Source organism: Oenanthe melanoleuca, chromosome 3 (assembly GCF_029582105.1).
Source record: "Oenanthe melanoleuca isolate GR-GAL-2019-014 chromosome 3, OMel1.0, whole genome shotgun sequence".
NCBI classification, from domain to species: Eukaryota; Metazoa; Chordata; class Aves; order Passeriformes; family Muscicapidae; genus Oenanthe; species Oenanthe melanoleuca.
In genome coordinates, this window is record NC_079336.1 from 48,926,149 (window position 1) to 48,948,499 (window position 22,351).

General features: G+C 36.6%; 1 protein-coding gene across 19 annotated transcripts in view; it reads right to left on the bottom strand.

The window, feature by feature from the left end:
• TRDN (triadin) overlaps positions 1 to 22,351 on the bottom strand; it is a 228,971-nt gene that overhangs the window by 109,082 nt on the left and 97,538 nt on the right. For 16 of the 19 annotated variants that reach the window (XM_056487101.1, XM_056487093.1, XM_056487095.1 and 13 more), the window contains 4 exons: positions 20,930 to 21,007; positions 10,824 to 10,859; positions 9,774 to 9,836; positions 8,907 to 8,969 (listed from right to left, as the gene is read on the bottom strand). In XM_056487101.1, coding sequence (XP_056343076.1) covers positions 8,907 to 8,969; positions 9,774 to 9,836; positions 10,824 to 10,859; positions 20,930 to 21,007 — 240 coding nt within the window. The remainder of the gene's footprint in view (positions 1 to 8,906; positions 8,970 to 9,773; positions 9,837 to 10,823; positions 10,860 to 20,929; positions 21,008 to 22,351) is intronic. The other 3 variants (XM_056487098.1, XM_056487091.1, XM_056487103.1) reach the window with 1 other exon arrangement.

Below are 22,351 nucleotides of genomic sequence, written 5' to 3' on the forward strand. Positions count from 1 at the left end.
CTGCAGACACCAGGGAAAGCAATATCCACCCTGTGCTGTGGTAGTTTATCACTCTTAGTGCTTAGAACATGTACCTCATTTTCAGTCTGGATTCAGTTAGCTTCAGATCCCAGTCATTCATTCTTTTTAGGCTGTCCCTACTATGTTAAAGGGAGCTGTTGTAGCCAGAATCCTTTTTTTCTACTTTTTCTGCAAAGGTACTTAGCATCTACAATAATCAAGTCTGAAGAGATGAATTTAATACTTTATTCTTCTATGTGAAAAAAAAAAAAAAAAAGTCATCCTTATTTTGAGATAATTCAAATGACTTCTTTTTTTTGTTCTTTCTCCTTTTTGGACATGCAACTGCCATTCTCTTCAGTTTTTTATAGACAGGGGATATGTTACCATGGTCAGTGTCCCCTGTTATAAGGTTTATGATTTCATGTCTGTGTGAAAAAGAATCAACCTCAATTTTCCATTCACCTTGTCAGTTTTAAAGCCACCTTCCAGATGTAAATGTAAGTGCCAATATAACATGAGACAGTAGGGAATTGGGCCCTGAGGTTAGAAAGACTATATTTGGGTGTCACAGGAGAACATAACTCTGAGTAATGGGATAAAATTAAGCAAGGGAAAATTTAGGCAGACTGGAATGAAATACTTCTTAACTGTGAGATCTATGAGGTTGTAGAATAATCTTCTGTGGGAATTGATAGAGGCCTAGTTACTTCAGATATTTAGAACTAAACTGGTTAAAGCACTTGAAGATATTCTGTAAGGAATTATCCTGCATTGCCAGAAGGGAGGATTAGATGACCTAGTAGGTCATTTCCATCTCCTCTTTCTGTGATTTTGTTGTACAAAGCCCCACAAACAGAAAATTGCTATCAAAGTCAAGAGATGCCTCTAAACTCTGCTTGTGTAAGAGAAAAAAGAGTAAATTACATCACTTGCTGGTAGCTGTGCAGGAATCCTAATCCAGCTTTTCTGTGGGTTAGTAAATGCTACCAGTGCTAATGGCTGCATGCATAATTTGTGAAAGCAGAAGCATCTACTAATGAAAAAAATGCCAGGAAACTGCAAGTGAATAGGATCCAGAAGAGGAGCAGTAGGAAAGAAAAAATCAGAATGGACTTGACATGCATAATAGGGTCATGAGCAAGTTATTAGTCAGGAATGGATTGGCCTGTAGTAGAGGAGATGAAACCTGAAGCTGCAGTCATCCATCTGGGAATACTAGGTGGGTACAGGTTTTGGTGTATGGGCATTGAGTCATATAATGATATAACCAATTGAAATAATAATTAAGATGAAATCAGAGCCAGGGTCTTTCCCACAAGCCAAACTGCAGAACACTCTGCAGAAATGTATAAGTGGATGAACAGTCTAGCAGAGAAAACTGTCAAAAGAATATTGATAGGAAACATCCTAGAGAAGGATCACACAGTTGTAAGGTCCTTAAGTTCCTCCTTTTGTGTGTGTTTTAATGTGGTTTGTTCCTAAAACTGTTCTCAATTTGTAACACACCATATTTCCTTAATTATTGCTCTTATACATTCATCTGCATGAGGAATCACAAAGCAACTCATTGCTTATTATTTCTGTTGCTTCATTTTTACATTTGTCTCTTCCAATCTTTCTAAATCTAGCTGCAAATAAATGCAAACTATAGGTTCCTGTTCTGGGTTCAGCTGGGAGGGAGAAGTTAATTTTCTTCACAGCAGCCTGTATGATGCTGTGGTTTGGATTTGTTACTCAGACATTTTTAGCTAAACCTAGTTTTGGCTGTTGTCAAGCAGTGCTTGCACAGCATCAGAGTTTTTCTTTTTCCCACTCTGTGGGAAAAGGTTGGGAGAGGACACAGCTGGAACATTTGGACCAATTTAGCCAGAGGTGTATTCACTACCATATAATGCCATGCTCAGCAATAAAAATTGAGAGTAGAGGAAGAATAGGGGAAGGATGTCCTCTGCTCCAACTGGCTGGGCATTGGTCTGCTTGGCAAGGTGATGAGCAATTACACAATTTGTTTTTCCCCTCTTTGTTTTATTTATGAATCTGTCTTTGTCTCAGCCCATGAGTTTTCTTACTTTTGCTCTTCCTGTTCTCCTCCCTGTCAGGTTGATAAGGGGAGAATGGATGAGTGGCAGTGTGGGTGTTTAGCAGCTGGCCAGGGTCAACTCAATACAGTGTCTTTTCATCATGAAAAAAAAAAAAAAAGGTAAAAAACCAGTCAGACAGGGTTCTACCACTCAAAATTCCTACCTCTTATTATAGCAGCCATTCTGAAAACAGGTCTGGTCAATCAAAAATGCATCATAGAGCTTAAATGTGCACTTCACTTCCTAAGTGACTCAGTTTTTACCTTTTTCTCATACTTGGTTTAATAAGCCACAAGAAAATTTGTGAATAAACATGTTTAATTTTCTGAATGTGACCAACCACTTTCAAAATACCGTAGGCTCTCTTGTTCTGATTTCACAATTCCATGTTTTCCTTGTAAGCAGCCTAAATTGTGACAGCCTCTACATCTCACTGGCTGTTGCAGATCTTACACTGTAGCCTCCTCCAAAAACACACATCATCCTCCCATCTGCTGACATCTGTCATGTGTCACCTCACACAGGGGAACATGAGACACATCACGGCGTCCAAGCTGGGCTGCTTAAAGCTGTCAGACACTCAGCTGGAAATCCACTCCTGGCAGGGGGCAGGGTAGAGGGAGGAGTTTCAAACCCTGCTCTTGAGAGGCAACAGAGGTGTCTTCCCACAAGTGTGTGCAAGTACAGCCCATTTGCACACCAGGAAAAAACTGGGATCAACATCTGTATCCCCCATGAAACATTCAATCTCTTGCAGTTAGATCAGCCCAAAACTTTTCAGGATGTGTGGTATGCATCTACTTCTCTAGATCAGTGGGTTAGCCAAGCATGTTTTTTTCCCTAATTATAGCTTTTGTCATAATGTATATTTTAATTAATTTTTCCTTCACTGTCAGTACTGAAAGTATTTACATTCTAAAATTATTCTTCTGAGAATAGTGCCACATTTAGATGACATTCTAAATATATAGTGACATATTTCCAGCCATGAAAGCAGTAGGATAAGCAGCATGGGGAGCTAAGTAGTAGGTTCATCATTACTTCAGCAAACTCTTTTAAAATAGTCATATTTGAAAGTAAACAACAAAAACCCCTCAGGCATATGGATTGAAAGAAAAAAATAATTTGCCACCAGGTGTCAGTAGTGGTTCTTTTATTGTCACAGAAGGCTTAATATCAAGGCTGAAAAGGTAGCAGCTGAGCCAAGATAGCCACAAAATTTAAACCATTTTTAAATTGTCATTCAGACCAGGAATTTAAAAATATCGAAGGAATTTCTCTTCCTGCCTATATAGAGGACAATAACGAAAGAGATACTGTTGGTGTATAAAATGGTCTTTTCCATCCATTTTCTGCTAAGCCATTGTGGTTTTGTTTTCAAATTATAAGGACAGTCCTTTAAAGAAAATGCATCTGTGGTCTACGTGTGCAAAAAGTTGCCTGGTCAGTCATGTTTGCTCTTGTCTGGTCACCTCCACTCTGTTTACCTGCTATTGACTTCCTCCAAAAAGACTTTCCTTAAAGACAAACTTTCTTGCTGTCTTGATCTCACTGGGTAACAGAGTAGCAAGTAGCAACCTGGTTATCCCAGTTTTGTGGCAGCCATAATGCATTGTTTTCAACTTTTAAGTCCAAGATTAACTTTTAGTTTTCTTCTTTCATGACTGCAGAGAGACTTTGCTTGGTTGTTATAGTGACATAATTAAAATGCACCTCAGTGTCTGCAACTTTAAGCCCTCAGAGACTTTTCCTATTTAGGATGCAAAGATTTACTGTGGTGGATAAAGAGAGACATCACCACTCCCCTCCTCTGCTAACACTGCCTGGTGTGAAACATATGACACGGAATCATGCGTCAGAGATGTATCTTTACCATATTCATATCTTTATCAATGACCTGCATGAAAGGATCAAGTACCCCACAGTCAATTTGTGGACAATACCAATTTGTGTGCAGGAGTGTTGATCTTCTGGAGGGCAGGAAAGTTCTGCAGAGGGATTTGGGCAGACTGAATTGATGGGCCAAGGCCAGTGGGATGAGGTTCAACAAGGCCAAGTGACAGATCTTGCACCTGGGTCACAACAACCCCAGGCAGTGCTACAGGCTGGGGACAGAGTGGCTGGGAAGCTGACTGGCAGTAAAGTCCATGGGGATGTTGGTTGACAGGCAGCTGAACACCTGCCCAGCTGGCCAAGAAGGCCGATGGCATCCTGAGCTGCATCAGCAATGGCGCGGCCGGCAAGGCTGGGGAAGAGATTGTCCCTCTGTACTCGGCATTTCTGAGGCCACACCTTGAAACCTCTGCTCAGCTTTGGGCCCCTCCCTTCAAGAAAGTCATTGAGGTACTGGAGTGTGTCCAGAGCAGGGAGACTGAGCTGCTGAAGGGTCTGGACCACAAACCTTATGAGGGGTGGCTGAGGGAGCTGGGGTTGCTTAGCCTGTAGCAGAGCAGGCTCAAGGTAGCACCTTATTGCTCTCTACAGCTACCTGAAAGGAGGCAGGTGTTGGTCTCTTCTCCCAGATATCCAGCAATAGGACAGGAGGGAATGGACTCAAGCTGCTTAGAGAAGGTTTAGACTGGATATTGTGAAAAATCTCTTCACTGAAAGGGTGGTCAAGCCCTGGAGCTGGCTGCCCAGGGAAATGGTTGAGTCACCAGCTCTGAAGGTATTTAAAAGATATTCAAATATGTAGAGATACAGTTTAGTGTGACTTGGCAGTGCTATATTAACAGTCAGACTCAATAATCTTAAAAGTCTTTCCCAACCTAAATGATTCTGTGATTGTGTGGTAGATGCATCAAAAAAAAAATGAGTGTGCAACTACTGCAAGCTAGTTCTTTTATTTATAGAGCAGCTCCAATGCTCCTCTGTAGAGGTTTGTGTGCTCTGTTGAGAGCATGCATGTACCAACACAACAAAATGGAAATCAGATTATGCTCCCTGATCTGGGGCACATAGATCTGCACACTGGAACTGCTCAGGGAGGTACTTAAGTGTGGTGGCCTTAAAACATTTATCACTGAGGTCAGAACTGAGGGATTCTTGCACACTGGTCCTGCTAATAAGGCTTTATGGTTTTAGCAAAACCATTTTATTCCTAGACATCAGCTGCATTGTCTGATGTCTCTGGTTTATCACGGGGGAAATAATGAAAGTGTACAAAACTTTGGGATCTTTAATCCAGCTAGCGTTGGTTTAGCTTTCAGAAGATATATATAAAGAGAAGATAAATATGAGGACAACTGGCCTGGACTGCATGTCTGTACCTGAATTTCCCCATATGGAAAGTGGAGAAAAACACACTGACTATCTTTCTAAAGAAGTTAGCTAAGATTTATTATAAAAATAATGCAAGAAGAACAAGAAGATCGTTAATGACAGTTGAAACAGAAGTTTAGGTAGGAAATGATGTGATGATCCAGGCTGACATTTTTATTGCTTTATAAACTCATTTTACCTATGTGATTTGTTTTGGGAACCAAAACCAAGTGGGAACAGGGTTTGCAACAATGAAGACAAAAGCTGGTGTGAGAATCATTTCTAGGAAAGCTGATTCAAGAAGGAGCAGGGAAGCTCCAGACTCTGGGAAAGAGACCATCAGGAAAAAAATCTGAAAGTAAACTATTAGTGCCTGGAAGCACCAGTCTCTGTATAATCATTTTCATGTAGGGTTGGACACCAAAGCTTTAACACAGAGGGTCCCTTTTCTCAGATTGCAGACTGGAGCCCCCTGGGCTGATGTGCCCCAAGCACCAGGACAAACTGGGAAAGCCTGGCAAAAGCTGATACCTGCTGAAGTGCAGCAAGCCCCTTAAAGGGGATTTGGAGATGCAGCTCCTTCTTTATCCAGAGTAGGTCTAGATAGATTTCTGCAAAAGGTTTTGCAGTCTGACTGTGCCAGACCCTTGTGTCTGATAATTATGTTTGTTTGTTAGACCTCTGAGTTTCTAACAATGGAATTATCTATTTTTCAGGACAATTAACACAATGCTTTTGGATGAGCTGAAGGTCAGAGGATTAATGTGGTTTTATCTACAGTGCATTTTTAAAAGCTAATTAAGAATCATTCACTTTGCTCTGTACTAAAGACTGAGAACATTTCATATTAGATGACTCTTGATCCTCTGCAGCAGCAGAGGGGGAAGAGAGAGAGAGAGAGAAATGGGGGAAGAGAGAACTGGAGAAAGAGTGAGCTGACATGCAAATAAACAAATATATCACAGGGATACTGTTAACGAAGAGCAATAAAAAACCTTTCATTCTGGTAGCAGTCGAGATAAAATTGTCTCTTGGACCAAAGCACCAATCTAAAATATTAATCTGCAAATATATTCAGTATTTGCAATTACAAGCATTCCTTGTTAGAGCAAGAGAGATGGAGAGGAATACAGAGAAGTGCTTCTTTCAGAACATTATTTTGGGGATGTTTTCATCACTTAGTGCTTTCAGAGCTCCTCTTCCTGTCTCTCTCCCTTGAGCCTGACAGCCTGTACATGCCACCATTCCTCTGTGGGGAATTCCTGATTAATGGGCCTCCAGCCAGACACGAGTCTTCTGGGAGGAAGCACACAAGGGTGTGGAGCAGCAGTGGGACTTGGGTGCCAGGAGGACCTGGGAGCAGAGGCAGCTGCCCACTGCCATGGGGATGAGTGTGGGTGGCAGTGACAAGGCAGCTTGGCCTGAAAACACCTCGGCTTCATGGATTGCAAAGGTCAGGGGATGCAAAATGAGACACAAATCAGAGATTGAAAACCAGGGTGAGGAGTCTGTTCTCAATGCTATGGCCTCTGCCTAGCCTTTTGAAGGGAAAAGGTAAGAAAATTGGAAGCTGTTCTTTGCTTTTGGACGCTTATCTATTCTGCTGATCCAAGTACTCAGAGGTTGATTTCTGTGTCTGTCCAAATTACATAAAGACTATCAAACATTGAGGCGCCTCATTTCAAAACTGGGCTATGCACTACTGTTCTATTGATCAAATATGGCAAAAATTTCAGGCTTAAAACATTTTAGGAATAAAAATGGTGTTGCCAATCAAAGGTAGAAAGTGCACATGCTTTCAAAGAACAAGCTGAAAGAGAAATAACAGCAATATGTGTAGCTAGAATGCATTATGGATTACCATCCTCTTACACAATGACTAGTAAACTCCAAAAATGCAGCAACCTACAGAGCTAATAAAAGTCACAGAAATGTGCAGATATCTTGGTTTGTCTAATTTGTGTCTTTCTAGCATTGGTGGGATAACTCACTGGATTTAGCGACTGCTTGTGAAGATGAACATATTAATAACTTTATGCTGCTGCTCTGCCATAAAATGTAATCTTTTACAATTCTGTATTCTCAAGTGAAATACAAGCTTAGAACCAGAATAAAATTACAAAAGATATTTGAAATGTTAGCTTATGTTCTTTTTAAACCTGGGTTTATAAATTAAAATATGCAGCTTAGCTAGGAAAAGAATATTCTCTTTCATCCTTATCCCTTAGTGTGTACAACTCCCTACTATAAAAGACATATTTAAATATGGGGCTACCAGGATAGTTGTCCCAGGTAATTTTTGCATTTTTATATTTTCCCAAACATAAATTGCTATTTTTCTTTCCATCCATAAGTGCTTGAATAGGAAAACTTATGCAGACCATATATGATTAAGTGGCAAAGAAACCAGTTGCTTATGGAAAATTGCATATGTAACCCACAATATTAGTAAACAATGGACTATAGATCCTTTCAGCTTTTGATAACCTTAAACAGATTTAAATAAATAGAAAACAGAGAATAAGGCTTGCCTTGAGGACATAGTAAATATAGCCCTGAATATTTACATCCTATTTTGAACTTTTGTCCGTGGCTTTAGGTATTACACTAATCTACAGAAAGGTTAATCTGAGTACTTTGAGGCCTTGTAGAATGATATATATAAAGTGACAGATAAAGCACCAATTGGAATCAGTGTTCCTAGGTATTCTGATGGTGATCAACCACTAGACTGAGCATTTTGTTTCTTCTTGATTTTAATGAGACTGTTTTGCAGGCTGTGTCACTTACTGGAGATACTTTTGCATTTCTTCATTAAATGTACTTGCAGATTGACTGAAATAATGGTGGAGAAAATTACATCATTTTTAGTGTACACAAGATCCAAATTGCTAATTTCTGATCTTGAAATGAAGTATTTATATTTTATGCATAAAACATTTAATTAGGTTTAGGATTTTCACTAGCTGTAATTTTTTAAATAATTTTTTCTGGGCATGAGTAAAAATTCAGAAAATAACCATCTATTTTCTGCCACATTTAGTGATTTGATATGGTAATATTTTCATTTATTACTTAAAATTATCTCTATTTGTAAAATAATTCATGGAAAAATATATGCTCTCCGTTCAGTCTTTGCCATGTAGCCTTTGAAATTAGTTATGCTCTTGATAGATTTAGTGCATGAGTAAAAGCAGTGTTTGTAATTTATTTGTAAATATATTCATATTTACAAATTAATTATATTTGTAAAAGCCCCAGGATCATAGAACAGAAAATTACATGTATTGTATATACAGATATAGTAATATAATATAATATAATATAATATAATATAATATAATATAATATAATTAGACACAATGCATATATATGTGTGTGTGTTTAAATATATATTTATAAAAATATACTGTGATACATCTGTATCTATCTGTATCTCCACTTGGATTCTTGAATGATAATGAACTATATACACCCTTATCTCAAATGCTTAAAACTTGAATGTGCTTACACTAAATACTCAGATATCACTGCAGAGAAAGTCAGAGTTCAATTTCTTACCTGCTTTTTTAATTTCAGGGACAGCTGTCTTCTCATGAGCTTTCTCCTTTTTTCCTGTTTTTTCTAAAATTTAATTAAAGAGAGTAATTTAATGTGCTGGAATTCTGAATCATACACTCAAATATGCAGTCAACCAAGTCCTGGTGGGCACATACTGAAAAAATGTGACTTATTTGGGAGTTCAGATTATTCCCTTATAGCACTTGCACCCAACTAGCCACAGAGCAATCAGCTGAAAATGAAAATTAATCAGTATGCATCAACTATGGATGATTTTGACCTTTAATAATTCATCAAAAGTTAGGCAAAAATTATCAGTGCATGAATGTGGCACCTTTTAGCTTAAGTTCCAGTAGCAATGAGATCACTAAAAATTAATGAATGACTTAAATATTTCACATGAAGCAACACCTTAGTGAATTTTAGATGTTTTCTGAAAACATATGATTGAAATATTATTTAGATGGATACCATGACTTTGCAGCTTGGTCACTTTAAGATTCAATTGTGGTTCTAGAAAATAAATAGATTTACCCACCTTCAGAAACTATGTGCCATGAATTGAGTGATATCTTCCATGAGTTTTGTGTATTGCAGTATCTCTGTATGCCTTTATATATTGACTCCATTAAATTATTTAAAAAGCCCATGGATGGCCACCAAAGAGGACATTTAATATGTCCAAAAATTAGTTTAGGAAATATTGAACACATTAGACATTAGATACTGAAGAAGTGGAAAGAGCAACTAAGAGAAGGACAATACAGCCAGAAGCATAGGATTAACCTAACAGAAAACCATGCTAAATGAGCTAGAAGTGTGAATAAATCTGAATGAGGCCACATAAGAAGTGTTTTCAAACCATACCTTTCATCTTAGTTTCAGTCGTAGTCTTCTTTTCATCACTCTTTTTCTTTTCCTCTTTTCTCTCTAAAAATAGAAATTGAAGTTTTACACAGAAACACACAAACAAACATGTATGTACGTATGCAATATGTTTAAGATTTGATAAACTGGTCACTTATTACCAGCAGCTCAGAGAGTGAATGTAGTGCTAGGGATAAAACTGGAACAAACATGCACACCAGATTATTAATTAAATGCTAATTCAAGAAACTATGCTCATTAACCTGGTGTAACTAAGAGTTTATTGTGGTGATTCAATAGCCATACACCTGTTCTGCTTCTTTTGCAAGAACTGAATGAATGATAGCAAAACTTGCACATGGTACTTGGGAACAACTGTATAATGCCATGAAAAGCTTGCATATGCAATATGCTTTGATAGCACTTTTTATTAATGAATCTTTAAAATTGTCCTTACAGGACTTCTATTATTCATGGAGAGTTGTTGTTAAAGCATTATCTACAAAACATGACATTATTTCTGCCTCTATTTTGGCAGTTATTTGGGCAACCGTAGAAACAAGGAGCAAATTTTTTCCTTTTTTAAAACAAGCTACAACAATTTAATTACTTATTTCATCAATGCTTCGAATTAGAAAACTGAGAGTTCAGTAAAGGATATGAGAAAGTTTTAATTCTTACGTCTCCTTTGGGAAAGGAATCCCCTTTTTGGTGGGAAAGAATACAAGAGTAAAAGAATAGCAAATCTAAGTGCTTTTTAAATTGTTCATCTACAAAAAGCCAAATTTATTACCAAACAGTTTGTGCTGCATGGCTTTGGGTATTGATATAGCTAGTGAAACTATAGTTTTTTTTGTGAGCTTTTTCTGTTACAAATGTGGATAAGAAACCAAGATTTACTATCTTACAAACGATAATATGACTTTAAGCAAGAGTCTTTTCTTTAATTGAAAAATATTGAAGGTATAGGAATATTTTTAAATCCAAGAGACTAATATACTCCTGTCCCTTGCATAAAACTAATATTATGATAAACAAAAACAAACTTACTTTTCACTTCTTTAGGTACCACAATAGACTTTTCTTCTGCATGAAAAAAAAAAATATATACAAGCAGGGGAAAAAATTAAAATTTATACACTATTTTATCTAAACAAAAAAAAAAATGTATGTTTGATTTTTGAAAAATTGAAAAATTGCTGGGTTTATAGAGTACCTGAATTCCATAGTCTGTCCATGTTGATTTAATGAATAAACTTATTTTGCCTATTGTGGAGGCAATGTATTTATTGATATTCAGGATCTCCTCAAATGATACTTCTGCTGATTTTATGACAATTGGTTTTAATATTAAGCATAATATAGATGTGTTCCACTTCTTTCTTGTTTTAAACAGATTTGTTCAATGTGTTTCCCTTGTTATTGTCTTCAGAAAATTCTCACGTGTTCTACAGAATGTTTCAGAGTTTTATGTGCTTAATTCTTCCTGCTGAAACTCTGAGCACACTACACTTCAAGCTAGAAATTCCTCTGTTTTGTGAGGTTTCTTAGGTATGTGTAAAGTATCAGAGGAGTGCTGATCCTGCACTAGCTTGTTTGGAACTTCATATTCTTGTGTACTTTAATATTCTTATTATTCTCTCTCTCTCTCTTTGTCTCTCTCTCTCTCTCTCTCTCTCTCTCTCTCCCTCCCTCCCTGCAACACTTCTCCAGAGACTTGCACTAAGGAGTGCGCCTGTCTTGTTGAAATGGAAGTCCTTTCAGCTTCAGATTTCACAAAAGCTCTTCCACAGCTCCACTTTCCTGTGCCGCCTATGACTCTTCAATGAATTATTCCCACATGTAATGTACATCTCCTCCAATTTCTAAAATGTGATTTAATTATTTGCGTACTCTGGCTGAATTAACCAAAACAGTTAAACATGCTAAGTGTGTCATTTACTGATAGAAAAGAGCTTCCTTCTGTCTTTCTTCCATGACACAACTCACAGTAACTAGAGGCAGAAGTGCTTCTGGGACTTCCATACTGTCCATTTTTTCCTAAGTGCCTCAGTTCTGCTGAGTTAGATTGATTTTTTTGGTTTCTTAAATTTCTGGTGCTAGGTGATGCACAAGAATAATTTGTAAACCCAAGGTCATTACAATAAGATTTTCTTTAATCTGAGACCATTTATGTCTTTGAACTTGTAGCATTTTGCACGCCTCTGGGGCCCAGAAAAACCCACATGAAATCTGCCTTAAGTTGCATAGCAAGGTCCAGAGCCATATGCATCTTGAAAAACACAAGCTAAGGTATGGAGCTTTGAGAAGAGAAGCTTTGTATGGAAGATGTACAGGAAGTGGCAGGAATTTTTGACAATAACCCAAACAAAGATGATGACATCCCTGGCTGCAGAACCTTAATTGCAAAGTCATTCCACCAATTAATCCCACTGACACAATTTTCTTCCAAACTCTCAAGTTGCAGTATTCAGAGTGTTCAGGCATCTTTGAGATGTCTACATTTGTTATGAAATTTCTGGGGCATGATTACACAAAAGTATTAAAGGACTGTGGCCCCTATTTTCCAATTACACTGCCTAAATGCAGGATAACCACTCTTGCTCAAGTCTGAGAAAAACAGAGCTTCCATTCATATCTAGCCCCACTGATGCCCCTCACAGCTACCAGTGAGAGCAATTTCTGTAAACGAGAACCATGGACTTGGTAAATGGTATTATGGAAAGAGCTATTTCTGGCTTAAGGAAGTAATCCCATTTCTTGAATAAATTTATTTCCTCTCAATTTAAGCAGCTGACATTTAGAATGTTGCACCTTAAGTGTATATTTAACACTAGCAAGACTTGTAATTTCTGAAGCAGTAAATGTAGTGTCCTCTATGCAGATATGTACACAGCTAAATTAAGAGGCAGAGCCAGTAATTAAATAGGAACTTAGGCAGGTCTTTTGCACTGTAAAAAATGAACCCCATCTGTGAATCGAAAGCACTTACATTTTTAGGTAGGAACACTTACAGTACTACAAAGGGCCAGCTGCATAAAATGGGATCACAATCTGCACAAGTTGTGGGTTACACAAACAAACACAAGGTGCTTTTGAGGATTTGCCATAGACCACAATATGAGATTCAAGTGCAATTAACTATTGAAAAATCTATTGTTATTGCTACTGTTTCTTGATAATGCAACTAACAGGATTTTTTCACCAGTAGCATTAATCCTGAGCCACATTTCATGGACAGTGTAAGACATACAAGTACAAAAACACCTCACCTTTAAAAGACTGCTGTACATATACAAGAATGAAATAGGGATAGATGCAGCTGGAAGAGGACATGACAGAATCAGTCAGCAAGGTCAGCAAAGGACTTTTCATTTAGTCAAGTTTTTTTTTCTGTAGGCTCTATGCAGAAGTAGAGCTTGATGTAGTATAAGAAGGAGTCCAGTGAACACGAGTATTGTGAATTGAAGAACTGATGTAACATTCAGGTAAAAAATTATTCCTCAGTGAAAAATAAAAAGAAGCAACATAGAAATTGGCTTGCAATGTGGCTGGATTTGAACAAGAACAGTCCCTGAAGCAAAGAAACCTCTGAGATGGAATTATTTATTTTTTATTAAGAGACGAAGGAGTGAAGCCAGTAGAAATCCAAGTAAGATTCAACAAAGACCAAGAAGGAGGTGTTTCAATCTGAATTTCATCCACCATCTTGACAATATCTTTGTGTTATTCTCATTGGAGATCAGCTAATTCTTGGACAATGGTGGGAGGGGAGATAACAGAAGCATGCTAACAATGTGGCACTTGAAGTCAGGCCTGGTAAGACCAGTGTGCTACTCTGCCAGTGTTGAGTGGAATCTAAATTTAGGGATGAACATGAGTTACAGGGCATAGTGTCATGGGAATGCTGCACAGGAACTGGAAGAAGAAGGTGTCTTAGAGCTTCTTTACCATATTGCTCCAGATGGTCCATGCCCTTACGGAAAGTCTGATTCTGGAAGGAATTGTCAGCTCATCCCATTCTGTCTGAAAAACTGAGGTAAGCAGGGAAGGAAAATATAGCCGCAGATTCCTTCTGGTGGAGAAGCATGCATATAGCAAACACTAACTAGTGGGACTGAATGCCAGAAGTTCGGAGATGTTTTGGTTCCCATTAGCTTTCTGAAGTTCAGATCCTCATAGGAGGCTTATCTGTATTTATTTAAAACCTTGTTGTCAGGAAATCTCAGGAGGAAAGCTCATGTGAGAGACTTTGGATATTTATTGCCTGACTTTGTGAAATGCTACAACAGCTTTTCTTGCTTACAGATTCTAGTCCAGGCAGAACTCAGGAGCAGCAGAGACACATGTATACTCACTGACATACAAAATAGAACAAAACAAACATTAATTCAGCTTTTCCTGAGAAACCATAATTCAGACTGAATGCAGTGACTTCATTCCGGATAAGACTTCATTTCTTTTTATTCCAAGCAGCTCTGTACATTTTAAGCTGTCACTGGCATAATTTTAAAAGATCATTCCAACAAAACTCAAGCTGCATTTGAAAAATTTTATTTCCTTATTAATTTTGAAGGGATTACAGTTGTTCTTTGTTTTACTTGATGACTGAAATTCTTTCTCTGTTGGACTCAATAAAAATTTTGCTGTTGATTTCGGTGGGAGTTGGATATCCTTTTAAATATTAAAATAACTCATTGTATCTCAGTTTTTGATGATATTTCTTTTCTTTTGCCTTGGCCTGCTGCTTAGAGTAGAGACTGACAATGACTGGTCATTAGCACTTCTGATTCTAAACCATTTAACAGCCATTCACAAAATAGGATGCCCTAAGGGTTACAAAACTTTTGGAGAAATGAATAAATAATGAAAGAAGGTGTTTCTGATTAGTTTAGGATGTCATGAAAACTAACACTTCTAGGATTTAATCTAAATTTCAAGTAAAAATTTACTTAGCTGTCTTTTTGGGAAAAAAAAAAAAAATCCCTTTCTGGGGTGAGTCCTTGTTGATCTGGTTACTATCTCTATGAGAAATAGCTCTGTCTTGATTCAGACAAACTACTGAAAGACCAAGAAAGATCAAAGAAACCTAAATAGTATTAATCTAAAGCTTCTAAAGTTCTCAGAATTTCTTCTGTTCCCACACAAACACATACATGTGCGCACACACACATGCACACACATGCTTTCTCTAACTTACAGGTGATTGCTTAGGCCAAAATAAAGTGTATTTCTTTGCAAAACCACTTTGTTCTGCAGAGTAATGAAATACAATTTCTTTTCATATTGGGCAAGTGAAAGGCTCTTGGGGCACACAGATGACTGGAGATATAGCACACCCTGAAGGCCTAGACAATCTCTCCAGCTTGACTTTGTTTTCTTGAAACTGCTTCACTGTTTTCAAATCTCAGTCTGAAACACTATTTGGCAGCTGTGAAGATTGCTTATGGAGATATTTTTGAGGCCTGCAGAATCTATGCAATAGAAATATCATGCTTGAAATTCCTAATGCTTTTATGTGACCTACATAAATATTTCTTATTTCTTCCTGTAGTGATTATAGACTCCTTTTTCATGGCTCTGTTGCATTAAGCACCAGAACTCTTTGTTAATTGCATGGGCCATATGTTGCCCTCACTAAAGAGCACAGTGTGGAGCTAAGTAATAAAAATACAAGTGAGATGAAGCCAGAGTACACACAGCAAGTCAAAAAAGAGGACAGACCAACTTCCATAGCAGCAACAGAAACTCCACTGGACAGTGCTCAATGATGCAAATATGATTATGATGAATACTTATATTCCTAGGGAAACACTGATTTTTTATGGTACAACCTTTACTAGTAACAGCCAAAACAACACATCTAAGGTAGTTGGGCTAGCCTTCTCCATCCTTGGGACTAATGTTCCCACTGGACAACAGGAATCAATGTCAGGACCAATTCTGTTACCAGTGCTGGGAAGGGTTTTGCTGACACTTTTTATGTGGAATGCTTTTGAGCAACAGTGTCTGAGCTTTAGTAATGGCATGAGGATGTTATGCAAGGACCTCTTTTGTAAGAGTCTCCCTTTTCTTTCCAAAGAAACATGGAAGTTCTGCCTTTGAAAGCCTGGATTAACTTAATCTCAGTATTTTCCATTTGCAGGTGCAACATATGCAAAACATTATTGTTTTTCTATAACATTTAAAAAGCACTATGAAAAGCTAAAATAATCTTCAGAGTTATCTGTTTGTTTTTCCTTTTCCTAGACTTTTGTGAATATTTATTTTCAAAAGCATACTCTAACATTTCAAATTGTATTATAAATGATGAGAAAATATAATAATAAGCCTAATCAAAATATCCATATCTTATAAATATTTTTTCTTGCTCTAGTAAGCTTTTCTCTTATGTCTGTTTCACTTTTTTGCATTTTTCAATAGAATAAAAGTAGTACAAAAGAGCCTCATGTCATTAAGGAAAATGTCAAGGGCTTTCTGAAACAGTGAAGATTTAGGGTTTTTTTCACTATAGCTAAATCATTAGAATTTGCTGCTTAAATGTCTAATTTAAATCATTAAATAGCTCACTTTGAAACCTTGTTCATATTATTTCAAAGGTTTTACTGTCTTCAGTAGAGACTCATGGAGATATAAGGCCCATATATCTCAAAAAACTCGTTATGCTGTATATACAGCAATGCATTAAAATCAACTAAACTGTTAATCTATTAGCCTAGATTAAACCTAACCCATTGCATTACAATATTTCTAATAGGAATATTTTTCCTTTTTTCTGTTTTTATTCTCTCTTAGATTACAATTTATCAGAAAAATGGATTTTCATCCACAGCTCATGTCAGTGTTTTTATGAATATTCTAAATGAAGAGAAAATTTTCAAAACTGTGCCTTTTATAAAGGGTTGTGTCTTGAATCACAATCTCTCACTGAAAGGATTTTTTTAAGGGTAATTGACTCTACAGTATAGAAGAAAAACAGAGGTTTTTTTATAGAACAATCCATGTACAGAAGAGAAGGCAGACATTGACAGATTGTACAGAAGCAGATTGATTTGTACAAGATTTATACACTGCAGTACATCAAGGGAGCTTTGTCAAAATTTGTATTGACTTTAGTAATTTAGATATTCTTGGTTATATCCCCTAATGTTATATTCATGAGCAGAGATATAGACTAGAAATTCTTCTTAAGACAGTCAAATAATGTACATTCTATATAACAACATAGGTGTAGTTGCCAATTTAGCCTCCCCAGGAGTTTTGGGGGAAGTTAATATGTTTCACAGCAATTTGCTTTAATGCATTTTGCAAAATTTGCAATTAGAGGATTCAATGAACTAAAAAAAATACTTTTTTCCCCTCATAGATCCTCTGAACATGTTACAGAGATTTTTTTTTTTTTTTTTTCTCAGATACCATCAGGATGGCAAGGAATGACCAGTGTGCTTCAGTCAAGGAAGGGGAATATTTCAGAGCTTGTCATGAGTCATGATTCATTAACATACAAGAATGGTTATGTTGATGACTCTTCCATGGTAAATGCTCTCCCACTCAAAGATTCAGGAACATATTTTTAGGACAATATAACTTGGGAAATCATATTCAGATACAGTTCTGTTCAAATGCTTTTTGTGATACACTGCTCTTTGAAGCAGTAAAAGGCATAGGTCTCCTTGAGATCATATACCACATGCATTCTTTCCACCAGGAGAAGGATTTTGATATACACTTCTCACAAAGGTGCTGTGACCTTGTGAGAGGGCAGAGACATGCTATTCTTAGCAATTAACATGGAGATTCCCTGATAACTAGCTAAGCCTCTGATCTTAGTTTTTACACTTGTCTAACTGCAGCGTCTTCCTGAGTGATTGCCCTGCCATGTCAGAGAGGGAAACATGAGAGGAGAATCAGAAAGGAAAATCCTTTTCATGTGAATGTGGAAATGGAGGAAGGTAAAAGCTGTGTGAGCTGAGCAAAAATTCAGGATTTAGGAGAGTAAATCACAGAGAGTCAGCATACACTGCAGAGAAGTTTTAGCATGTCAGTGAATAACAAAATAAAAGAAATCTAGAGTTAAAAGAGGTGTGGAAGACTGCAGCCAAGGAATAAGCAGCATATTAAATTCAAAGTTCAGATAGCCATGGAGAACTGATCTTTTCAAATTACTGGTGACACTAGTGTCCTGACGTGGCAGCATCAGTGTCAGCCAAGCTGAGAACACTGCTTCCAAATACTTGTGAAAGCTCCATAAAAAGATAAGATAAAGAATTTAAAATTAGTTCTTTACTTTCTAGTTTACCAAACAAGGTTTCCAAGATTGAAATACAAGTAGATGCTACATATCAATGCCTTTATCTTCACAAATTCCTTTACCTTCTTTCTCTTGCTCACCGTTACAGGATCCTATATTTTGTTTTATTATTCTCTGCTGTTGGGGATCTGAAAATTCAAACTCTTCATTGAAGTTTTAAGGTAAGATCTTTGAAAAGGACAATCAACCATGAAATAGGAGAGAATGATCTGTTCTTTTCTTTCTGGCCAGATTACTACAAAGCAATTTTCTTTTGGACCAGGAGATATCTGAAAATTTCAACTCATGCACACACTTCAATGCAATTTATTGCTTACTACTAGAACCTAGTGTAAAAATTGGGATTGTCTTAAATAATTATCTCGTTTCCAAAAGATTTACTGTGGAGCTGAAGGAAGAGAAAAAGGCAATGACAACTAGAGAAAGTTTGAGATTTAATATATAATAACAATATACTCTTTTTCTAAGGCCTCAAGAATTTGGCATAGCATAATTTCTACAAGACATTGGATACTATCCAGGATAAGCATTCTATTTGAAGGTATCAAATAATCTAAAAATTTTATATATATGTGGTACATACACACCACTATTTCCACCTTATCAGAAAACAAGAATGGTCCAAGATTACCTGAGGCAGCAATGGCAAAATAGAGCGATACTGAAAACATGTCAATCTAGAAAAAGAGCAAGATCCTTTCAGCCTTCACCAGCTGCATGATTATATATATAATATCACTGAGTTGGAAAGCCTAGGCTGTAAGTAGATTGGTTTAATAAATTTTCTGTGTGATAAGCATTCTTTTGTTCCCTACAGTTTTACCTTTTTTTCAGATCCGGTTCTTCTGTCAAAGGCTAAGCCGGTCTTGATGTTACATAAAGTATATTTTTCGGTTAAAAAATGCTTCAATTTGTTCTCTATTATGAAAAATTATGATTCTATTTTCAACTATATTTATATGAAGAATCTTTTGTTTCTATCTGTCCCTTCTCCTGATCAGTGATATTTAGTGATGTACCAGTCGTAAAGGTATCTAAGCACTAAGAAGTCACATGCAGATGTCTCTTCAGCTATTTTAGAGATTTAAATTTCTCTGCCTACTCCTCTTCTTTCCTTCTGACATTTTGCCAAATATTCTCATAAATTACTTTTTTTTTCCCTAGGGCTGAAATAAAGCTTCAGGGTTTAAGGTTCCTTAAGGCACTGTGGCATATTTTCTCATATATGGAAAACACAGAACAACACAACATTGCAGCTTTTCATGGTAACATTTTACAAGTACTTCTGCCTTCTTCATTTCCTCCAGACCTCTTGCATGAAAAGTATTGTATCCTAGTGATTGGCCTTGAGCCTTAAAGGGAATTTAGTTATATGGTTCTGAGCAGATAATCTCCCCCAAATTTGTTTGCCAAATGGGTGTCTAATTTGCATTCCCAATTACCTGAATTGCATGCATAAATGAGCTAATGAAACAGACAAATGTGTAACTGGTCATAAATAGTCATTTCTATGTGCAATTGCAGTAATTGCATGCTCCTCATGATTTTGAAAATCAAGAATCTAATGTTAATTTGATGCTAGTCATCTTGTGTAATAGTTATATTTAAAGATTAAGCTTATCACTCAGCAAATGTGTCAGACTTGTTCTATTATGTCTTTTTTCCATTATGGTTAATTGATGGATAACAGAGTTTAACATTGCAAGGACTTCTTTCTGCTAATAAGCTGGGTTCAACCATTTTCCTAAAGTAAGCAGGACTGCAAATCTATTTCTATACTGTCTCAAAATAACCACAAATTTTTACTCCTTTAAACACCATGTTTAAAAAGAAATAATCATTTGAGGTAACAAGATTTTTGGGGAAAGACATAATAAGTCACATGACTATTTTTATATAAATGTTCTGATTCACAATTATCACAGAAATAACAGAAACATCTAATTAATGCAACACTTTGTATCAGTCATGGGTCCTGGCAAAACCTACTTCTCATTTTTTGTTTTCAAATGCAGGAAATCTTGTAGCTCTTGTCACTTATTCTGCTGATACCCCATCTGTTTTTCTCATAGACTGCAACTGCTTTCTGGGTAACATAGAACTTAGACCTCTATGAGAGAAATTAGTGAGTGCTGTGACTGAAGGACTCGACTATCATATGAAAACTGCTACATAATTACACAAAAACACTCAAGTGTTTTGTACTATTAAATTATATTGTGTAAAGACCAATAACATATATTGCAGTTGTAGTTCTGAGTCATTGGACATAGTTCATTTTAAAATTAAAATGAGTGTTTCAACCACTTTACAGTAATGATCAGACTATAAACAATATAATTCAATTTCAGGGATTATGTTTTAATCTTCTCAATGTAAAACCTGATTTTATATTTCTCTTTCAGTGGTTTTAACAATAGCAATATGATTGATAAACTCAGAGCCAAAAATATTGCATTCATTATTACAAATAATGCACAGAAGAATTACTGAATAACAATAGCTGAAAGAATAATCTAAAGTATATTAAGAAGATAATGTTGATTATGTTTATAGTTGGATAGCAAGTTATGGCTGAATGCCATTCAAAGCATTTTACAGATTAGGCCTTAGTCCTGTAATCTGTTTCACTCAGGAAATCCCCCAAGCCATCTGTGAGACTACTGTAAGGAATATTTACATCATGTCATGCATTTGTCAGTGTGTCATTCTTGTCCCAGGCTTAGTAATGTGATCACTTTTGTAATATAGGTTATATTTACAAAAAAATTTAACAAAACCCCATTAGGACAAACAGTCAAGTTAATAAGTAGAAGCCAATAAAGGTGGGAAAACTCAAACTTGCCTTCAATAGCTGCTGGTTTCTTTCTTGGACTGTGTTCTAGAAGCAGACGAGGTGGTACGAATTCCTTATGTCCTGCACCTAAGAATACAGGTTAAGAAGCATAGAAAATGTATTCACCAACAGGCTGAGCAGTTTCACTGGGAGGCTGAGCTCCCTTCAAAACAATTCATATTAAAAATATTACAGTGTGCACAAAAACTAATATATTTCAGACACTATAAGAAGGAAATGTATTCTTCAACAAATAGAGTAATTTATTTTTAAGAGTCACATTTGAAACCAATGAAGTCCAAGTGACTCAGACATATGCTGAAATGCTACAGTTGTTTTTCTTCCTTAACTCAAAAGAGAATAATAATACTATGATAATAAGGTTACATATTCATGATGCCTCTTCTACTACAAAGTCTTATTTTCATCTGTCAGACAAATGATCTTCAGTTGCTCCCTTAAGTCCACTTATTATGAGCTCCTGGAAACACTGTAAAAATTATGATATTTGTCATCCTTAAGGATTATTCTTAATTAGCCAATACCAACCAGGTCATGCATTGTAAACACTGATGAGGTTCTGATTCCAGCTGCTGACTGAACCACCTCTACTCTCTCTGAGTGTTCAGCTGGGACTTTCTGTACTGTCTTAGCCTATGCGCAGATATAATGTTTTGTACAAAACACTTTTCACTTCATTTCTCCGCAGATTCATGAGCATGTTTAATGTATTCTTATATTACTTATGCTTCTTTTCTAGTTTATGAAATATTTGCAGTCTCCTTATTTCCTTTTAAGTTATTTCACTGGTATATAGTCTCAGTAGCTATCCTGTCACTGTCATTTGGCAAGTGCAATCGTTTTTGACCTGAGAAATAAAATTAAGTTGTTAAATATAATATTGATTCAGTCTTATGCACCAGCATACATTCACTGCACAAGAGTCCACATGCAAACAGACTAAATCTGTTATATCTTAGTTCCAGCTTCACATGAGAAACTCAAAGCCATGCCTCATGCTTGATGATAGACACAAAAGAAATTAAGGTTTTAATGGGCCTTGGAAACTGCAGCATCTTACTTCCCCCTCTCATTTTGCAAAGGTGTGCATACTCATGGGGAATGCATGAGAAAAACATCATCTTAAAGACAGCAATGGGATTTGAGCATCATGGACTTAATGTTATTGCATCTCATCAACATATGTACAATTGCAGGCACATAATTTGCAAGCATGTGGCTCAGTTCATCCAGCAACTTATATAAAATATCAAACACAGAGTTGTTCAAACTTGATGTGTGCCTGAGCCACTGACAATATGTTACCACACTGATAAAACCAGTGTACTGAAGGTGCTTTGCAACAAATGGTAATAATCCCACATTTTCCATGTATTTTCTGTCTTGGCGATAAACCCAAGTGGATATTTA